General features: G+C 40.2%; 1 protein-coding gene across 4 annotated transcripts in view; it reads left to right on the top strand.

The window, feature by feature from the left end:
- PAPSS1 (3'-phosphoadenosine 5'-phosphosulfate synthase 1) overlaps positions 1-21182 on the top strand; it is a 120005-nt gene that overhangs the window by 37265 nt on the left and 61558 nt on the right. For all 4 annotated transcript variants that reach the window (XM_055587914.1, XM_055587912.1, XM_055587913.1 and 1 more), the window contains one exon: positions 724-842. In XM_055587914.1, coding sequence (XP_055443889.1) covers positions 724-842 — 119 coding nt within the window. The remainder of the gene's footprint in view (positions 1-723; positions 843-21182) is intronic.

Raw genomic sequence — 21182 nt, 5'->3', positions numbered from 1 at the left:
TTCGGCTTGTAAACACACACAGAGCAGCAGCATTTTACCAGCATTTACCAGAGTACACGCTCCCGGCTCAAGTCTGAACAACGCCTTTGTGTTTCAGCACTCATGCTGCAAAGGAGTGTGCTTTACACGGCCTATTCAGTGCCATGTCTTTTATTGTTTAGCTCTTTGTTGGTGATTTTGCTTTTTTAAAATGCACTCCTCTACCTTGGCATGGTGCAGAAGTGTTGTCTAGTTGTTTGAACTGCAGGAAGACTCACCTGTCTTGGGGAGAAAATACACATGTTAGATAAGTAAGTTTTGTTCAGATGTGAATTCTGGTGCTTGTAGCCATTATTTTGGTGTTAATGAATCAACTATATATATATATATATATATAAAAATACTCATTAAAAGTTATATATTAATTGGTTGATAAAAATTTGGTGACAGGAGGCTCACAGGAACCCACCTCCATGTATCTCCTTGGAGCTGTGGTTTAGTATTCACTACATCTGTGTTTGTGGCAGTTGAACATGATCACTGCGAATAAGGAGGATCGACTGTTTATGTTGAGAGGGGGAACAAGTTTAATTAGAAATCTTCTCCCCAGAAAGAAGTTTCAGTAATATAACCCTGTAACCTAAAGGGGAGTGTAAAAATGAACTTCAGCATAGCAGAGACTTGCGCTGAAGAAACAAACCTATTTTAATTTCCACCCTCTCTATCATCTGTTACCTTTTATAGGTTTCACTGGGATTGATTCTGAATATGAAAAGCCAGAGGCCCCTGAATTAGTGCTGAAAACAGACTCCTGTGATGTAAATGACTGTGTCCAGCAGGTGGTGGAGCTTCTACAGGAACGGGTAAGAGGATGTCAAAGAGCGAATTCCCAGAGAATGATTATGTCCGATTTATAACATTCCGTCTCCAAATAAAGGACGGTGGTAATATGGAGTAACATGTATATTTTAGGTTCTTTTTTTTCTTCCAATTTTATTGAGACATAATCGACATACAGCATTGTATGTTTATAGTGGACAGCATATTGATTTGACTTACATCATGAAGTGACTATCACAGTAAGTGTGGTGAACATCCATCATCTCATATAGACACAAAATTAAAGAAATAGAAATATTTGTGAGTGTGTGTGTGTGATAACTCTTAGAATTTGCTCTTTTAGGAACTTTAGTATATAACATATAGCAGGGTTAATGACTTAGGATTTGCTGTCTCAGGAACTGTAGTATATAGTATATAGCAGGGCTAATGACTTAGGATTTGCTCTCTCAGGAACTTTAGTATATAACATACAGCAGGGCTAATGGCACTTGTAATGTTGTACATGACATCCCCAGTATTCACCGTATCACTGGAGATTGTGCTTCTTGACTACTTTCCTCCAGTTCCCTCTCCTCCCCGCCCCTTCCTCTGGTAACTACAAATCTGATCTCTTTCTTTGTGAGTTTGTTTGTATGTTTGTGTGTTTTTAAAGCATTCAGTTCAGTTCAGTCGCTCAGTCGTGTCCGACTCTCTGCGACCCCATGAATCGCAGCACGCCGGGCCTGCATGTCCATCACCACCTCCCGGAGTTCACTCAGACTCATGTCCATCGAGTCAGTGATGCCATCCAGCCATCTCATCCTCTGTCGTCCCCTTTTCCTCCTGCCCCCAATCCCTCCCAGCATCAGAGTCTTTTCCAATGAGTCAATTATTCGCATGAGGTGGCCAAAGTACTGGAGTATCAGCTTTAGCTTCATTCCTTCCAAAGAAATCCCAGGGCTCATCTCCTTCAGAAGGGACTGGTTGGATCTCCTTGCAGTCCAAGGGACTCTCAAGAGTCTTCTCCAACACCACAGTTCAGAAGCATCAGTTCTTCAGCACTCAGCCTTCTTCACAGTCCAACTCTCACATCCATCATGACCACAGGAAAAACCATAGCCTTGACTAGACGGACCTTTGTTGGCAAAATAATGTCTCTGCTTTTGAATACGCTATGTAGGTTGGTCATAACTTTCCTTCCAAGGAGTAAGCATCTTTTAATTTCATGGTTGCAGTCACCATCTGCAGTGATTTTGGAGCCCCGAAAAATAAAGTCTGACACTGTTTCCACTGTTTCCCCATCTATTTCCCATGAAGTGATGGGACCGAATGCCATGATCTTCGTTTTCTGAATGTTGAGCTTTAAGCCAACTTTTTCACTCTCCTCTTTCACTTTCATCAAGAGGCTCTTTAGTTCCTCTTCACATTCTGCCATAAGGGTGGTGTCATCTGCATATCTGAGGGTATTGATATTTCTCCCAGCAATCTTGATTCCAGCTTGTGCTTCTTCCAGTTGACCTAGAACCCTGGGTTGGTTTCTGTCACACCACAGAATGGTGTTTTTATACATTCCAAAATGATCACCATAATAAATCTAGTTATTACATGTCACCACAAAAATATTACTTAGTTATTAACTATATTCCCCGCATTGTATATTTCTCTTGGAGCTGTAAGTTTGTACCTTGGAATCAACCTCACCTATTTCTTTCCTTCTCCCCAGTCCCCTCTCTTCTGGTAAACACCCGTTTGTGCTCTGTGTCAATAACTCTGTTTCTGTTTGTTAAGCTTGTTCATTTGTTTTTTTAGATTCCGTATATAAGTGAAATCATACAGTGTTTATTTTTCTCTGTCTGACATAATCATATCCTCTGGGTCATCCATACTGTCATAAGTGGCAAGATTCCATTCTCTTTTATGGCTAATTTTCATTGTATACATCTACCACAACTTTATCCATTCATCTATTGATGGGTACTTGGGTTGCATCCATATCTGGGATGTGTAAATAATGCAACATAGGGGTGTGTATATTTTTTCTAATTAGTGTTTTTATTTTCTTTGAACAAATACCTGGGAGAGTTATTGCTGGATCATATGATAGTTCTATTTTTATTTTTTTGAGGACTATCCGTGCTGTTTTCCTAAGTGGCTACACTAATACATATTCCACCAATAGAGTATGAGGGTTCCCTTTTCTACACATTCTTGACAATACTTGCTATAACTTGTTGTGTTTTTGAAAATAGCCATTCTGACAGGTGTGAATTAATATCTCATTATGGTTTTGATTTATATTTCCCTGATGATCAGGGATGTTGAGGATCTTTTCATGTACCCGTTTATCAGTTGCATGTCTTCTTTGTGAAAATGTCTGTTCAACTTCTCAGAGCCTCTGCCTATTTTTTAATCTTTTTTTTATGTTAGTTGTATGAGTTCTTTGTATATTTTGGATATTAACCTTATCAGATGTATCATTTGAAAAATATCTTCTCCCATTCAGTAGGAGACCTTTTTTTGTTGTTGTTAATTTCCTTTGCTGTGCAAATGCTTTTGTTTTTATGTAGTCCCATATGTTTATTTTTGATGATGTTTCCATTGCTGAAGAGACATAGCCAAAAAAAAAAAAATGTTATTAAGGCCAGAGAGCATACTGTATGTCTTTTCTTGTAGAAGTTTTATGGTTTCAGGTCTTACATTTAAGACTTTAATCCATTTTTAATTTATTTTTTTATATGGTGTGAGAAAGTTGGCAGTTTGATTCTTTTGCCTGTAGCTATCCAGTTTTCCTAAAATTATTTATTGAAGAGGCTGTCTTTTTCCTATTGTATATTCTTGGCCACCTTGTAGATTAATTGCCCATATAAGTGTGGGTTCATTTCTGGGCTCTCTATTCTGTTTGTTTGATCTGTGTGTCTGTTTTGTACCATAATGTTTTGATGACTGTAGCTTTATAGTGTAGTTTGAAATTTTTAGGGAGCATGATGCCTCCAGCTTTGTTCTTCTTTCTCAAGATTGTTTTAGCTGTTTGGAGTCTTTTGTATTTCCATACAAAATTTAAGATTATTTATTCCACTACTGTAAAAAATGCCATTAGTAATTTGTTAGGGATTGTATTGAATTTGTAGACTGCCTTGAGTAGTGTGCTCATTTTAACTGAATTAATTCTTCCAATCCATGGCCCAAGTATATCTTTCCATCTGTCATCTTCAGTTTCTTTCATTAGTGTCTTATAGTTTTCTGATAACAAGTCTTTTACTTACTTAGCTAGATTTATTCCTATTTTATTCTTTTTGATGTGATTGTAAATGGAATTGTCTTCTTAAGATCTCTTTCTGATAGCTCATTGCTAGTGTATAGAAATGCAACAGATTTCTGTATATTAATTTTGTAACCTGCAACTTTACCGAATTTGTTGATTAACTCTTAGTAGTTTTTGGTAGTCTCTTGCAGATTTTCTATGATTTTCTGTGTTGAGTTTCCTTATTCTATGGTTACTCTTAATGTACTACCAGATTTCTCCAGCGGTGAGCTGTTCCACCTCGTCCTTAGTGTGGGATCTGGCCTGCAGAGAGCTTTCCTCAGTGTTTCTACTTTACCTGCAGCTTTTAGCATTCACTCAATGCCTGTACTAGTGTTCTTGCTCCTCTCTCAGCAGTAAACTACTGTGGCTTATTACCACACTTATTACCACTTACTACCTCGTGCTAGCTGGGCTCGGAGAAGGCAATGGCACCCCACTCCAGTACTCTTGCCTGGAAAATCCCATGGACGGAGGAGCCTGGTAGGCTGCAGTCCATGGGGTCGCTAAGGGTCGGACACGACTGGGCGACTTCACTTTCACTTTTCACTTTCATGCATTGGAGAAGGAAATGGCAACCCACTCCAGTGTTCTTGCCTGGAGAATCCCAGGGACGGGGGAGCCTGGTGGGCTGCCGTCTATGGGGTCGCACAGAGTTGGACACGACTGAAGTGACTTAGCAGCAGCAGCAGCAGCTGGGCTAATGATGGGGAAGTAGTGGTGGTTTCCAGATCTACTGAAGTTCCAGCTTCAGTCTTTTTTCTTTTTTAATAAAGGAGGGGCAATATTTTTAAAATTAATTAACTTCTTTTTATTTTTTGACTGCGCTGGGTCTTCATTGCTCTGCATGGGCTTTCTCTAGCTGTGGCGAGCAGGGGCTACTCTTCATTGTGGCGCACGGGCTTCTCCCTGCGGTTGCTTCTTTTGCTGTGGAGCACAGCTCTAGGCATATGGGCTAGGGGGTTGTGGCGCACAGGCTTAGTTGCTCAGTGGCATGTGGGATCTTCCTAGAGCAGGGATGAAACACGTATCCACTGCCTTGGCAGGCAGATTCTTATCCACTGTCCCACCAGGGAAGTCCTAAGCTTCAGTCTTAAGCAGGACCTATGTCCCTAGGGCTTGAGGGGGTTCTTTCTCAATGTCTCTTCCCCTCCCTGCATGGTAGCTAGCCTCTCCTTGAACCTGGGAGGTCTTGGAGGATGAGTCTTGTGCTCCTTACGTGTAGATCCCTGGTTTGTATTGGTTCAGGGTCTTGGGCCAAGACAGTTTCTTCTACCTCCTTTTGGTGGACCATACTTGGTTCTGTTGTTGCTGTTGTTCAGTCGCTAAGTTGTGTTCAAATCTTTGTGACCCCATGGACTAAAGCATGCCAGGCTCCTCTGTCCTCCGCTGTCTCCCAAAGTCTGCTCAAATTTATGTCCATTGAATCAGTGATGCTATGTAACCATCTCATCCTCTTCTGGTCCCTTCTCCTTTTGCCTTTATTTTTTTCCCAGCATAATGGTCTTTTCAAATGAGTTGACTCTTTGCATCAGCTGACCAAAGTATTAGAGCTTCAGCTTCATTCAGCTTTAGTCCTTCCAGTGAATATTCAGGGTTGATTTCCTTTAGGAATGACTGGTTTGATCTCCTCACAGTCCAAGGGACTCTCAAGAGTCTTCTCCAGCACCACAGTTCAAAAGCATCAATTCTTTGGTGCTCAGCTCTCTTTATGATCCAACTCTCACATCTGTACATGCTCACTTGCTTACCTCCCCCAAAACAGTGGACCCTGGGCGGAGTGAGGGGTCCTTGCCATCCCCCATCAGCTTAAGGCTTTTGTGTTGGATGAGACAGTGTTGCAGGGGACAGGCAGAGCCTTGTGCCTACACCACTGAGGGAGGTCACTCTCTGGTCTCCAGACCTGCTCCTCATCTTCCTTCTGCAAACCTGTTACAGGCCCGCTTAGGGTGAGTGCAGAACTCCTAGTGTCTGAGTTCCCAGTGATAACAACCTGCCACACAAGTCCACACTCAGCCATTGGAGTTTTTAAATCTTTAAAGCTTTTTTCTTCTTTCTGTCTTTACTATAGCCATCTCTTCTTCCCATCCTCTACTATAGGGAGATAATTCATGTGTCTTGACTTTTTTTGGTGGGACTTGTCACTCTTCGGAAGCAGTTCATGTTACTGCGTTAGGACCTCAGCTCTGTGATGGGCTCAGGAAAGTTTGATTTTATAGATTAGCTGGTCTTTCTCTTTGTTAGGTGGTGTTCAGTTGTGAGATCTGTTGCATTTTCAGTGTACTGTCTGTCCTTACTCTCCTTTGTGGGGTTGTTTATAGTTTTCTTATAAATTTGTATGAAATTAGTAAGGTGAAACTAGTGGTAAAAAACTTGCCTGCCAAGGGAGAGACATGTGAGAGGCGCAGGTTCAGTCCCTGGGTGGGGAAGATCCCCTGGAGATGCAAATGGCAAGCCACTCCAATATCCTTGTCTGGAGAATCCCATGGACAGAGGAACCTAGAGGGCTACAGACCGTGGGGTCGCAAAGGGTTGGACATGACTGAAGCAACTTAGCAGGCACGCACAGTAAGTATTCTGTGTCATTTTCATTGAGCTGTGTTTTCAGTATTTTTTCTTTCTTTTTAAATTTATTTTTGGCTGTGCTGAGTCTTTATTGCTGCATGCAGGCTCTCTCTAGTTGCACCAGGCTGGGGCTAGTCTCCATCGCAATGCACGGTCTTCTCATTGCCTTGACTTCTCTCGGGCCGGCGTGCAGGCTTCAGTAGTTCGGGTCATGAGCTCAGTAGGCAGGGCATGTGGGCTGAGGTGTTGTGGCACAGGGCCTTAGTTGCTCCGTGGCATGTGGGATCTTCCTGAACCAGGGATCGAACCCATGTCTCCTGCATTGACAGGTGGACTCTTAACCACTGGACCACCAGGGAAGTTCCTTCCTTTATATTTTGATATAATTTTGTTTGTATGTTTTGTGTATTGAACCCATATCTTCTTTTTTAACTTAAGACTTGTCATATCAATGTTGGAAAGTTATACATAGTTCTATTTTCTGTTAGTTTGAATTATCTATTTTCTACATCTAACTAGTGATTCTTATGTGTTTTATGAAACTTCAGAAAAATGCACATAGATATTGTAAAATTTTGGTTCATGTATCACTGAATCCATTTTATGGGCTTTAGATAATTCCAGATAGTTCAGACACTTAAAAGGGACTAGTTACTTAATAGATGATGGCCATCCTCCTTCCTTCTTTTCTTTCCTTCAATTCCTAAACACTTCTTTGGGGCCCTGCTCAGAATAGCATCATTTGAATTTGACCCTTTAGTACACAGAGGCTATTTTTTTTGGTAGTAGTGGTCAGATGATTTTTTTTTTTTTTATCTTGATAAAATTCTGTGACTCTTCTGTGAGTCTAAAAGTAGGACAGAGTTCTTATATATCCTTCATTAGCTTCCTCTTAGGTTAATAACTTGCATAATCATAGATCGTTTCTCAGCACTGAGAAATTAACCTTGGTACTAAAGCACAAGCTTATTTGGATTTCACTAATTTCAAAATTTCAAAATTCACCAGTTTTCCCACTAATGTCCTTTCCTGTTCTCTGATTCAATCCAAGATTCTTCACTGTATGGACTTATTTTTAACCATGATTCTGTAAAGTGAAGCTACAGGCTCACATGATGTCTGTTATGCACAGGATTTTGCTTCCCCCCCAACCCAGTGGTAAAAAAGGCAGGATTGACTGTCACTGTAATTTCAGGCTCACTCTACTAGATATTCCCTCAAGTGGTCACTCCATCTTCAGTTCTGTATGCCTTTTCTTCCATTTTATGTTGTTGGCAGAATCATCTTTCTAAAATGTAGTCTAATCCTTTCTGTCATTTACTCTAAAATATGTAATGATTTTCCCCAGTGTTTGTAGGATTAAGGTGACTTGTGTTCAAGGTTCTCCATAGTTTGGTTTGAAGCTGCATTTTTTTCTTATATCTTTCACTACAGTGTTTACCTGTTCTTTTTTTTTTCTTTTCCTTTTTTTGATGCTGTTACTTGCCTTAGTCTCTGTGGCCTTAATTATTGCCTTGCTCCTAATTTGTTTGTTCCTAATTAATGATTGTACCTATTATTCTTCCTTTTATGTGGTCTATGTTATGGTCTTTTCTTCCTTTTATTAGTCTACATTGTGCTTGCTAGACAGTCTTATAATTGGACAGTTTCAAGGTTTTGAAAAAAGGAATAGATAAGGAACTAATGTCTAATAAATGCTTGTTGTAAAGGACATGTATGTGGGGCTTTGTTTTTTAAAGTATTTGCTTTGATGGTTAGAACTGGGGGAAAGTGGTCTTTCTTCTACTTTAGCTTCTAACCAGTTCTCCCTTGAATTGCTATGGTGGTTTCCTACTTGGTCTTTGCACTGAGTGTATATGTCATCTAATTGTATTCACACAGTTAACCTATGAGTATTTCGGAGATCTGTGCTAACCTGCTCATGAATATATTGGATTCTGTGTCTAGGACTCCAGTACCTGAATTCCTAGGACTCATTTTCACATGCCTCTGGCTTTTACTTTCAAGTGTCCTCATTACACCTCAAGTATAATATAAATAATTTTACAGCAGAAGGATATTCTGGCAGTATTCTAGTTTAAGATAGAAATTTTCTTTTGAAAAATTATTCGTTTGGGTGGTGACAAAAGAAATGTAAAAGCTTCCTTAATGCAGTTGCTTTTTCAGGTACCACCTTCTTTTGGGGAAAGATTTCAATTATATGCTTTCCTAAGGAAATTATTTCACTTCACATTAAAAGTATGTATTTCTGCTTGTACTGATCCATCCTGTAAATTAATTTAGCAAATACTTGGTGCCGTACATACTAGGCACTGTTGCAAACCACTGTGGATGTGGCAGTGAATTACACAGTACAGATTCCTGCCTCATGAACCTTAATTTTTGGCCCTTTGTTGTTCAGTTGCTCAGTTGTGTCCTGCTCTTTGAGACCCCCATGGACTGCAGCACTCCAGGCTTCCCTGTCCTTCACCATCTCCTGGAGCTTGCTCAAACTCATGTCCATTGAGTCGGTGATGCCATCCAACCATCTCATCCTCTGCCATCCCCTTCTCCTCCTGTCTTCAATCTTTCCCATCATCAAGTTAGTTGGCTCGTCACATCAGGTGGCCAAAGTATTGGAGCTTCAGCTTCAGCATCAGTTCTTCCAATATTCAAGATTGATTTCCTTTAGAATTGACTGGTTTGAGCTCCTTGCAGTCTAAGGGACTCTCAAGAGTCTTCTCCAACACTACAGCTCAAAAGCACCAATTCTTTGATGTTCAGCCTTTTTTATGGTCTAAGTCTCACATCCAACTACTGGAAAAACCATAGCTTTGACTGTTGTTGACAAAGTAATGTCTCTGGTTTTTAATACACAGTCTAGGTTTGTCCTTCTTCCAGGGAGCAAGTGTCTTTTAATTTCATGGCTGCAATCACTATCTACAGTGATTTTGGAGCCCAAGAAAATAAAGTCTGTCACTGTTTCCATTTTTTCCCCATCTATTTGCCATGAAGTGATGGGACCAGATACCATGATCTTCATTTTTTGAATGTTGAGTTTTAAGCCAGCTTTTTCACTCTCCTCTTTCACTTTCATCTACAGGCTCTTTAATTCCTCTTCGCTTTCTGCCATAAGTGTGGTGTCATCTACATATCTGAGGTTATTGATATTTCTCCCTGTAATCTTGATTCCAGCTTGTGCTTCATCCAGCTTGGCATTTCGCATGATGTACTCTGCATGTAAGTTAAATAAGCAGGGTGACAATATAGAGCCTTGATGTACTCCTTTCCTGATTTGGAACCAGTCCATTGTTTCATGTCCAGTTCTATCTGTTGCTTCTTGAACTGCATACAGGTTTCTCAGGAGGCAGGTAAGGTGGTCTGTTATTCCCATCTCTTTAAGAATTTTCCACAGTTTGTTGTGATACACACAGTGCAAGGAAATGGCAACCCACTCCAGTGTTCTTGCCTGGAGAATCCAGGACAGAGGAGCCTGGCAGGCTAAAAAGTCTATGGGGTCGCAAGAGTTGTACACGACTTAGCTTCTAAACCACCACCACACAGTCAAAGGCTGTGAAGCATAGTCAGTGAAGCAGAAGTAGATGTTTTTCTGGAATTCTCTAGCTTTTTCTATGATCCAAGGGATGTTGGCGATTTGATCTCTGGTTCCTCTGCCTTTTCTAAATCCAGCTTGAACATCTAGAATTTCTCCGTTTAGGTACTGTTGAAGCCTAACTTGGAGAATTTTGAGCATTACCTTGCTAGTATGTGAAATGAGTGCAGTTGTGTGGTAGTTTGAACATTCTTTGGCATTGCCCTCCTTTGGGATTGGGATGAAAACTGACCTTTTCCAGTCTTGTGGTCACTGCTGTTTTCCATATTTGCCGGCATATAGAGTGTAGCACTTTAACAACATCATCTTATAGGATTTGAAATACTCAGCTAGAATTCCATCACCTCCACTAGCTTTGTCCCTTACAACCTTTATTTTTGGATATTTGGTTCTTACAACCATTATTTATAATTATAAGCTAGAATGACTGTATAAATTCTTTTCTTTTATAACATGAGATAGAATTTTTAAAAAATTCAAGAAAGACATTCACACACATACATAACTACTTCTCTTTTGATGTTTGTTCTCTTTTGATTGACTTTCTCACGAAGTTGAATCTCAAATGAGCATTAGGGCACATGGGGAAACCAGTGAATACTTGACATTCAGCTCAGAGTTTGTGATGATGCAAGGAGTTTGCTTGCCTGCAGCACCCTGATCACAGGCGACTTACTATAGTGTGCACTTTTTCTAACAAACTTTCTACATGGTGATCCAGGAGTAGCCAGTGCAGTTGAACCTCATTGTCATCACAAAGACATTTGTTAGGGTTTCCAAAGGTAGGTTGTTGTTCAGTTGCTCAGTTGTGTTTGACTCTTTGTGACCCCATGGACTGTAGTACTCCAGGCTTCCCTGTGCCTTCACTATCTCCTGGAGTTTGCTCAAACTCATGTTCATTGAGCCTGTGATGCCATCCAACCATCTCATCCTCTGTCATCCCCTTCTCCCCCTGCCCTCAATCTTTCTCAGCATCAGGGCCTTTTCCAGTGAGTTAACTCTTTGCATTAGGTGGCCAAATGTCACAAATATAGATTGGGAGTGGAAAGAATGAATATGTTGAATACAGTGATTTTAAAGCAGAGAATAGTAACCAAATCTCCATAGGTTTATAGTGTGTGTGAGTGGGGATGTGAAAATTTATTGGTGGGTCTGTGTTGACCAGCATTACGTGTAAGAATGTAATTGTGAGTGGAAGGAGATGGCATGGACAGAGGTGGAAACCTGCAACAAGAACTCCTGCGAGGACTCTTACCATGTGCAAAAGCCTTTGGTAGTCGCTTCAGTAGCATTATTGCATTGAATTTGTAAGACTCTGATAAGTAGTTGTAATTCTCCTCGATTTACTGATGAGAAAACAAATTCAGGAAGGTGAAGTTATTTGTCCCAAGATTGAGAAGTGCTGCCTCCCCTGGTGATGGGTGGAATTTTTTCTGTCTGCTGCTTGGTATTGGAGAGACTTAATGAAATGAATTCTACCAGCTGTTGTTTCTTCAGCATTCTCTACTACCAACAAAAAATTAGTCCATCTAAGAAAGAAATGGAAAATTTTTATTGGGGTCAAATGTGCAAAGTCACTTCAGTTGTGTCAATTCTTTGTGACCTCATGGACCGTAGCCTGCCAGGCTTTTCTGTCTATGGGATTTTCCAGGCAGGAATACTGGAGTGAGTTGCCATGCCCTTCTCCAGAGGACTTCCAAACCCGGGGATCAAACCCAGGTCTGCTGTGTTGCAGGTGGATGCTTTATAATACAAATTTTTATTTTATCATTGTTAATATATGGAACTGATTTTCACTGTCTGAGAAAAAAAATATATATATATTTTAAATTTTACTTTATTTTTAGACTTTACATAACTGTATTAGTTTTGCCAAATATCAAAATGAATCTGCCACAGGTATACATGTGTTCCCCATCCTGAACCCTCCTCCCTCCTCCCTCCCCATTCCATCCCTCTGGGTCGTCCCAGTGCACCAGCCCCAAGCATCCAGTATCGTGCATCGAACCTGGACTGGCAACTCATTTCATACATGATATTTTACATGTTTCAATGCCATTCTCCCAAATCTTCCCACCCTCTCCCTCTCCCACAGAGTCTATAAGACTGTTCTATACATCAGTGTCTCTTTTGCTGTCTCATACACAGGGTTATTGTTACCATCTTTCTAAATTCCATATATATGTGTTAGTATACTGTGTTGGTGTTTTTCTTTCTGGCTTACTTCACTCTGTATAATAGGCTGAGAAAAAATATTTTGAGGGTGCTCTACAATGGTTATTTTAGGATGAAGAGTATTTTGGTTCTGGCATCTCTGGATTGTCTTATTTCTCTTTTGATCTGGCTTATGTAGTAAAATTGGAATAGACAGTGGAGTCATTTATATATTTAATTTTTCAGTATTTTGTCTGAGCATCTTTATTTTCTCAGTGTGCTTTGGTTCGCACATTTTTATTTAAGAAGATAGAAGACACTGGAAAATACGGAAGGTTTTAAAATTCATTGAAGTTTTTTTCCTAACCCTTGAATGGTCACTAGATGGCCTGCTGGTATTGCATTTTCACTTGGCGGGTTATGACATAAGGAAGTAGGCTTCTTGCTGATGGTTTTAATCTAATGTGATATTTTAAATACTGTTTTTAAATCTACTAGGAACTCTAGATTTAGTGGTGCTATAAATTATTTAAAGGTTTGTCTTTTTATGAAATGGTGGTTTAGTGCTCTAAATGGATTTTATACTGTACATAAAACCAGACTTTGCAGCTCCGTTTTCAAGTGATGCCAGAATGTCATTTGGTGTTCATGCTTGGGATGCATGTAGTTTAGATAATAGAAATTTAATAGTTACATAAAAAAATGATTGAGCTCTAGCGTTCAAATCTGTTGAGCAGATTTGGCTTAAGAAAAAGTTCAGAATATACTTAAAGGAACAATTTAAAATGTGAAGTCACTCTGTTTATTAACGTGTTCACAGTTAGGAACATTAAAAAGAGAAGGGAAGGACTACTATTTTCAGGTAGTGAATGTTCTACCAGCCAGTTTCCAGGAAAAAACGAGCAGTTGTCTCTGAACAAAGATATGAATACAACACGTTAGGTCTTAGATTGTATTTAGTCAATCAAATAAACAAAAAAGTTTTGTGTATCTATGTTACATATTAAATTTAAATTAATATTTGAGTATTTCTAGACCTACCTCATTAATGGAAACATGTAAATCGTTAATCAGCCAATTAGTCTCTCAGTCGTGTCTGACTCTCTGCGACCCCATGGCCTGTAACCTGCCAGGTTCCTCTGTCAGTGGAATTCTCCAGGCAAGAATACTGGAGTGGGTTGCCATTTGCTTCTCCAGGGGATCTTCCCCACCCAGGGATCGAACCCAGGTCTCCTGTGTTGCAGGCAGATTATTTACCATCTGAGCCACTAGGGAGGGCCCTAGTAAATTGTTAGCTAATCTCCTATTCACGAGAACTCCTAGGAGTAGCCCTGTTTCCTCTTTACCCTTAAATGGTGACTGTGGAGCTGTTAAGATCAGAGTTAACTTGGACTGCAAGGAGATCCAACCAGTCCATTCTAAAGGAAATCAGTCCTGGGTGTTCATTGGAAGGACTGATGCTAAAGCTGAAACTCCAATACTTTGGCCACCTCATGCAAAGAGTTGACTCATTGGAAAAGACCCTGTTGCTGGGAGGGATTAGGGGCAGGAGGAAAAGGGGACGACAGAGGATGAGATGGCTGGATGGCATCACTGACTCGATGGATGTGAGTCTCAGTGAACTCTGGGAGTTGGTGATCAACAGGGAGGCCTGGCGTGCTGCAATTCATGGGGCCGCAAAGAGTTGGACATGACTGAGCGACTGAACTGAACTGAAGAGTTGAGGTGCATAAACACCTGTTCCTGACCTGGCTTGTGATCTATTTTTGTTTTAAAGGAAGCTTCCTGATGTAAAGGGTTTTATATGTACATGTTGCAGAAGAACACATTTTCTGATAGCTGTATCTCTGGGAATCCTAATGAATCCCAAATAAAATGGATAGCTCATGTGGCAGAGACTTCATGTTCTGTTATCCACATATCTTGTCTCACTTTGAGATGGTTTTGATCTTTTTTGATGTTTAATCATGGTTTTGGAAACTAAAAATATTTCTGTAGAATGTGATAGAAACTGGCTGTGTCCATATTTTAAAAACAGTTTGTCTTCCTGATAGTTCTCTCCTCTCTACATGTTCAGTCTACAGAGAACCTGCTTCTTCCAAACGTGTTCCATGTTCCTGTTGACTCCTGCTGTGTTTGTGTTCATTCCAAAAATATTTGCTTTATGTACGTTTTTGAAGAGAAAAACAGTGGCAACTTCTCAAACCTTTATTTTGCCATTAGTTAGGCATCAGAAGAATTTTATATTTAAGTTATGAGGCTAAAATTCATCTTAAAATAATTGCTGAGTGTGAATTTTGAAAAGGAAAGAATTTTGTGACATGCCGTGTAATGAAAAAAATTAATACTCAAATTTTAAAGTTTTAATGATGAATAAACATTTATATAATTTAAAATTATTTTCTTGATAAAAGGAAAAAAAAATGCCTTCTTTCTTGGAGTCTTAACCACTGGACTGCCAGAGAAGTTCTAAATTCCCTCTTTCTTGAAAAGAAAGTGATTATAGGTGAATTCCCTGGTGATCCAGTGGTTAGGACTCAGAGCTTCCACTGCAGGGGTCCCAGGTTCCATCCCTGGCTGAGGAACTAAGATCCTGTAAGCCACGTGGCGTGGCTGATAAAAATTAAAAAAAAAATGATCATAGCCTCTATGTTCATGCAGATAAAATGGCTTGTTACTAAAAATGCATTCATCCTAAAGCTATGGCATTATTAGTATACAAAACATTAAACAAATAATTTGGCCAGGCTTATAATAGAGATACTGCTCTCTTCCATGTTCACAAGTCCTCTTGGATTCGCTCACCAACTGTTTGTACCTTTTGGTTTTTCACTGAGGGTGTGGTTGGCAGGAAATGGACATGATGTATAGAAACCTTTGTTGATTCTCGGCTCTTATTTTGAACAAACTCTCCTTGGAGGAGGCAGATTCACATACTGGGGTGCATACTCCAGTGTGGTATGTGATACAGAAGGGGGGGTCCAGGTCCGAGGCGAGGCGAGGACAGAGCCTGCCTTGTGCTGGGAGCGCCGCAGTGGGCAGCGCTGCTGCTCCTCATTAGCGTGTGTGGGCTGACGCTAGGGATGCTGGCTTAGCAAACCAGCTAAAAATGCCCTGTTGTATCCAATAGAGATCAAAAGATTTAGTCTGTTGGGTGCGCTCCTCTGACCCTCCAGGATGGTTGACAGCTGTTAGTGGTAAAGCAGGGGTGAGGGTGGAAGAGAGTCATCAATACCCATCAAGAAAGAGGCATCCCATCCTTACAAAGTAGTATGGGCTTCACAGATGCCAAAGAAAGCTTTAGGTAGAGTTGTTTATATCAGTGAAATCCTTCTCTTCCCTGGAGTTGCTGTGTCATTTATTCCCAGACTGTGGATTCTGTTTTTTAAAGTTTTAAGGGATCCAAAGTGGTGAGAATGGAGGTGTTCGATTTATTTACAGTGATAGGGCTTGAGAAAGTTTGTTGAAAATAATTCACTTATTATTAATAGAAATGTTTAGGTGTAACTGAAATGTTGAATATCTTTACTTTTTGTCTAGATCTTTATTAACACAGAAAGATCACATGCTGAAACCCTGGGAATTGTAAATGTTTAATAAAATCATGAAAATAAACTAAGCACTATGTGTGACAAAATGTTTCATAACTTAGTTTTATGGGAGAAACAGTAAAGGTTTTATTTTAATTAAAAATTTTTTTTAGTTTTTTTTTTATTTGGAAGAGAATAGTGTTGGGACCTGAGTTGGAATCCCAGCCTCAACACTTATCAATTAACTATATGACCTTGGAAAAAATAACCTAATTTCTTTGGCTTTGATCCTCTCATCTGTGGAATGGGAAATAAAAATAGTACCTATCTCAAAACTGTTCTGAGACTTCTGTTAATAAATGTAGCATGCTTAGAACAGTTCCTGGCATGTAGCAAGCACACTGTAATTATTATTTATTGAGTATTTATTGTGTGTTAAGCACATTGGAAGACAGTGTAGCAGGGATTTGGGGTAAGTTATTAACCTCTTCTGAGCCTCAATTTCCTCATCTGTAAAAGAAGAATAGCAATAGTTTCTTTTACTTTCATAGGTAGGATTGCATGAAAATTAAATGAATTAATTCATGTGACGCCCTTAAGGCATTGCTGGGTTTGTTGTTAGCATCCAGTAAATGTGAGCCCCCACAGATATACTTTAAGTCATTTTTCACATAGCCATGTACCTATATATATGTATATGCATATACTCACACACACATATATATATTATATACATACACACACTCATACCCTTGTTGTTGTTAAACAGCTGAGAAAGAAGTTGAGAAATGTAGATAACCTGTTCAAGGTTGCACAGTAAGAAATTTGATCTCAGGCCTTAAGGAGCCAAATCAGAAATAAGTGACCTATAGACCTCTGTTGCTTTATTGTATCTTTTTGGTTTTGAAGATGATGTTCCTCTGATTTTTCTGTGATTCATATAAACATTTAATTTCAAGTGGTGTTTTGTGAAATTTTATCATACTCTTTCTCTCAAAAGCCTTAGTGAATGTCTGACTGTGTAACTTTTAATTTTAGCATTTGTTGTGGAAGACTTGAATTCTTTATTTTGCAAAAATGTGTGTTTCTCAAGGCACCTTTGAGAGCTTTACACATACCCAAGAAACTAATTGAACATAAGGGTGCATGTGCAGTTCACTTAATGCACGTTATATATTCCGGGAAACATGGATTCTGAATTTTTATTTTCTGGTTGATGGAGTAATAGACTTTGTACAAACTGATCAAACTACCAGTTGCTCTATGATACACCTATGGGTGAAGAACATTTGGAGGGAAATATACAAAAATGATGTTGATAACCAAATAGAAGGGTGATGGGTTTTTCTCATTTCCACATTTTCTTTCAGTTCAGTTCAGTTGCTCAGTCATGTCCGACTCTTTGCAACCCCATGAATCGCAGCATGCCAGGCCTCCCTGTCCATCACTAACTCCCGGAGTTCACCCAGACTCAGGTCCATCGAGTCAGTGATGCCATCCAGCCATCTCATCCTCTGTCGTCCCCTTCTCCTCCTGCCCCCAATCCCTCCCAGCATCAGAGTCTTTTCCAGTGAGTCAACTCTTCGCATGAGGTGGCCAAAGTACTGGAGTTTCAGCTTTAGCATCATTCTTTCCAAAGAACACCCAAGGCTGATCTTTAGAATGGACTGGTTGGATCTCTTTGCAGTCCAAGGGACTCTCAAGAGTCTTCTCCAACACCACAGTTCAAAAGCATCAATTCTTTGGCGCTCAGCCTTCTTCACAGTCCAACTCTCACATCCATACATGACCACAGGAAAAACCATAGCCTTGACTAGACGGACCTTTGTTGGCAAAGTAATGTCTCTGCTTTTCAATATGCTTTCTAGGTTGGTCATAACTTTCCTTCCAAGGAGTAAGCATCTTTTAATTTCATGGTTGCAGTCACCATCTGCAGTGATTTTGGAGCCCAAAAAAAGAAAGTCTGACACTGTTTCTACTGTTTCCCCATCTATTTCCCATGAAGTGATGGGACCGGATGCCATGATCTTCGTTTTCTGAATGTTGAGCTTTAAGCCAATTTTTTCACTCTCCTCTTTCACTTTCATTAAGAGGCTTTTGAGTTCCTCTTCACTTTCTGCCATAAGGGTCGTTTCATCTGCATATCTGAGGTTATTGATATTTCTTCCGGCAATCTTGATTCCAGCTTGTGCTTCTTCCAGCCCAGCGTTTCTCATGATGTATTCTGCATATAAGTTAAATAAGCAGGGTGACAATATACAGCCTTGATGTACTCCTTTTCCTATTTGGAACCAGTCTGTTGTTCCATGCCCAGTTCTAACTGTTGCTTCCTGACCTGCATACAGGTTTCTCAAGAGGCAGGTCAGGTGGTCTGGTGTTCCCATCTCTTTCAGAATTTTCCACAGTTTATTGTGATCCACACAGTCAAAGGCTTTGGCATAGTCAATAAAGCAGAAATAGATGTTTTTCTGGAACTCTCTTGCTTTTTCGATGATCCATCAGATGTTGGCAGTTTGATCTCTGGTTCCTCTGCCTTTTCTAAAACCAGCTTGAACATCAGGAAGTTCACGGTTCACGTATTGCCGAAGCCTGGCTTGGAGCATTTTGAGCATTCCTTTACTAGCATGTGAGATGAGTGCAATTGTGCGGTAGTGCCGGGAGCCAGAGAGAGACATTCCACTCGTGACAAAGGTCATGAGGAAGGAGGCTCGGCATACGCAAAGGCGGGATCGAGCCTCGGGAGTCCCCCCGGATATTCTCGAGCATCTTCCCCCATAAAACCAGAGTCTGCCTACTTTATTGCTTTGTGCTCTCACCTCTGACTTTACTGGGGGCTGTCCCCCACCACCATCTCGCTCTCTCTGTCAAAGAGTTAACTTACAGCTCCAATTAATAAAGTTCCTGGGCAGTTAGGAGTGTTTAAATCCAAACCCCTCAGATGGCTCTCTAACTCGCCTGACAAGTTTACCCGGACACCTACAGCTATGCATACGATTGTTTACAGTCTCCCAGCCTCGAGAGGCACAGGAAGCTTAAGAATCAGTTCTAATGAGGTGGATGAAACTGGAGCCTATTATACAGAGTGAAGTAAGCCAGAAAGAAAAACACCAATACAGTATACTAACGCATATATATGGAATTTAGAAAGATGGTAACAATAACCCTGTGTACGAGACAGCAAAAGAGACACTGATGTATAGAACAGTCTTATGGACTCTGTGGGAGAGGGAGAGGGTGGGAAGATTTGGGAGAATGGCATTGAAACATGTAAAATATCATGTATGAAATGAGTTGCCAGTCCAGGTTCGATGCACGATACTGGATGCTTGGGGCTGGTGCACTGGGACGACCCAGAGGGATGGAATGGGGAGGGAGGAGGGAGGAGGGTTCAGGATGGGGAACACATGTATACCTGTGGCGGATTCATTCTGATATTTGGCAAATCTAATACAGTTATGTAAAGTTTAAAAATAAAATAAAATTGAAAAAAAAAAAAAAAAAAGATATTCAAATAGCTTAGAGCCTCTCAGAGAGTTAGAAACTGTCAAAATAAAACTAGTTAAAGATTTCATTGATGAGCCAATGTTTGTTGCCAAGTTTTCACATCCCCTGAATTGTATCCTTGAATGTGTATTAATTAATATAGTTGGTATGTAGAAAAAATAAGTAGTGGCCTTGGTGTTAGTAACTTTAGACCCTTAAGGTAATAAATTCTTTCCTTTGTAAACCCATTACACATCCGCCCTATAGGAATGTAATTTTATCTTCGGAAGATGGCGCCAAACCTTAAAATAATTACTTACTCTTAGAGAAAATAAGTCTTACGGTTGATAAGTCCTTGTCAAGAGTCATAAAATGTTAATAGGCCTTCTGGCCAAAAGATGATGTAAATCACCTAAACCATTTGTATACAATAAATTTGCAGGAAAGAAACCCTGGTTTTTGATAAGCATCAAAGACTGCTGACTTTGTATCCCCTATTATCCTCTATGTGTAACTTAGGGTATAAAAGCCCCTATTGAAAATAAAGCTATGGGCCTTGCTCACCAACGCTTGGTCTCCCCATGTCATTCTTCCCTTTAACTTCCAGCTGAGTATCCATCTGGAGCGCGGATATCCTCTGCGACCATTTATTTGCCTGGGCTTCTAAGACCCACTCGAGAAGGTGTCTAAGGTGGGGCACCTTCCACTATTCGATAGGGCGCCTGTGGCCTCCGTGGTCAGAGCTAACCTGGTGTCACGGGTTATATTGATTTTCCATGTAAACCAAGCTATTCAGCTTCTTTTCTCCACTGAGTTTTCCTACTGAGCTATCCTCATTCTATTACTCTTTATATCTCTGAATAAATAAATAAATAAATAGGTCGCCTACTCCGTCTCCCCTTCGAATACCCTGGATCAGCCGGGGCTGGACCTCAGCACGGTAGTTTGAGCATTCTTTGGCATTGCCTTTCTTTGGGATTGGAATGAAAACTGACCTTTTCCAGTCCTGTGGCCACTGCTGAGTTTTCCAAATTTGTTGGCATATTGAGTGCAGCACTTGCACAGCATCATCTTTCAGGATTTGAAATAGCTCAACTGGAATTCCATCACCTCCACTAGCTTTGTTGGTCGTGATGGTTCCTAAGGCCCACTTGACTTCACATTCCAGAATGTCTGGCTCTAGGTCAGTGATCACACCATTGTCGTGAAGATCTTTTTTGTACAGTTCTTCTGTGTATTCCTGCCACCTCTTCTTAATATCTTCTGCCTCTGTTAGGTCCATACCATTTCTGTCCTTTATTGAGCCCATCTTTGCATGAAATGTTCCCTTGGTATCTCTAATTTTCTTGAAGAGATCTCTAGTCTTTCCCATTCTGTTGTTTTCCTCTATTTCTTTGCATTGATCGCTGAGGAAGGCTTTCTTATCTCTCCTTGCTATTCTTTGGAACTCTGCATTCAGATGCTTATATCTTTCCTTTTCTCCTTTGCTTTTTGCTTCTCTTCTTTTCACAGCTATTTGTAAGGCCTCCTCAGACAGCCATTTTGCTTTTTTGCGTTTCTTTTCCATGGGATGGTCTTGATCCCTGTCTCCTGTACAATGTCACGAAGCTCCGTCCATAGTTCATCAGGTACTCTATCTATCAGATCTAGGCCCTTAAATCTATTTCTCACTTCCACTGTATAATCATAAGGGGTTTGATTTAGGTCATACCTGAATGGTCTAGTGGTTTTCCCTACTTTCTTCAATTAAAGTCTG

This window comes from Bubalus kerabau, chromosome 7 (genome assembly GCF_029407905.1).
Source record: "Bubalus kerabau isolate K-KA32 ecotype Philippines breed swamp buffalo chromosome 7, PCC_UOA_SB_1v2, whole genome shotgun sequence".
In the NCBI taxonomy this organism is placed as follows: domain Eukaryota; kingdom Metazoa; phylum Chordata; class Mammalia; order Artiodactyla; family Bovidae; genus Bubalus; species Bubalus kerabau.
Note: the sequence above shows the minus strand (reverse complement) of the source record. Positions and strands in the feature narration are given on the sequence as shown.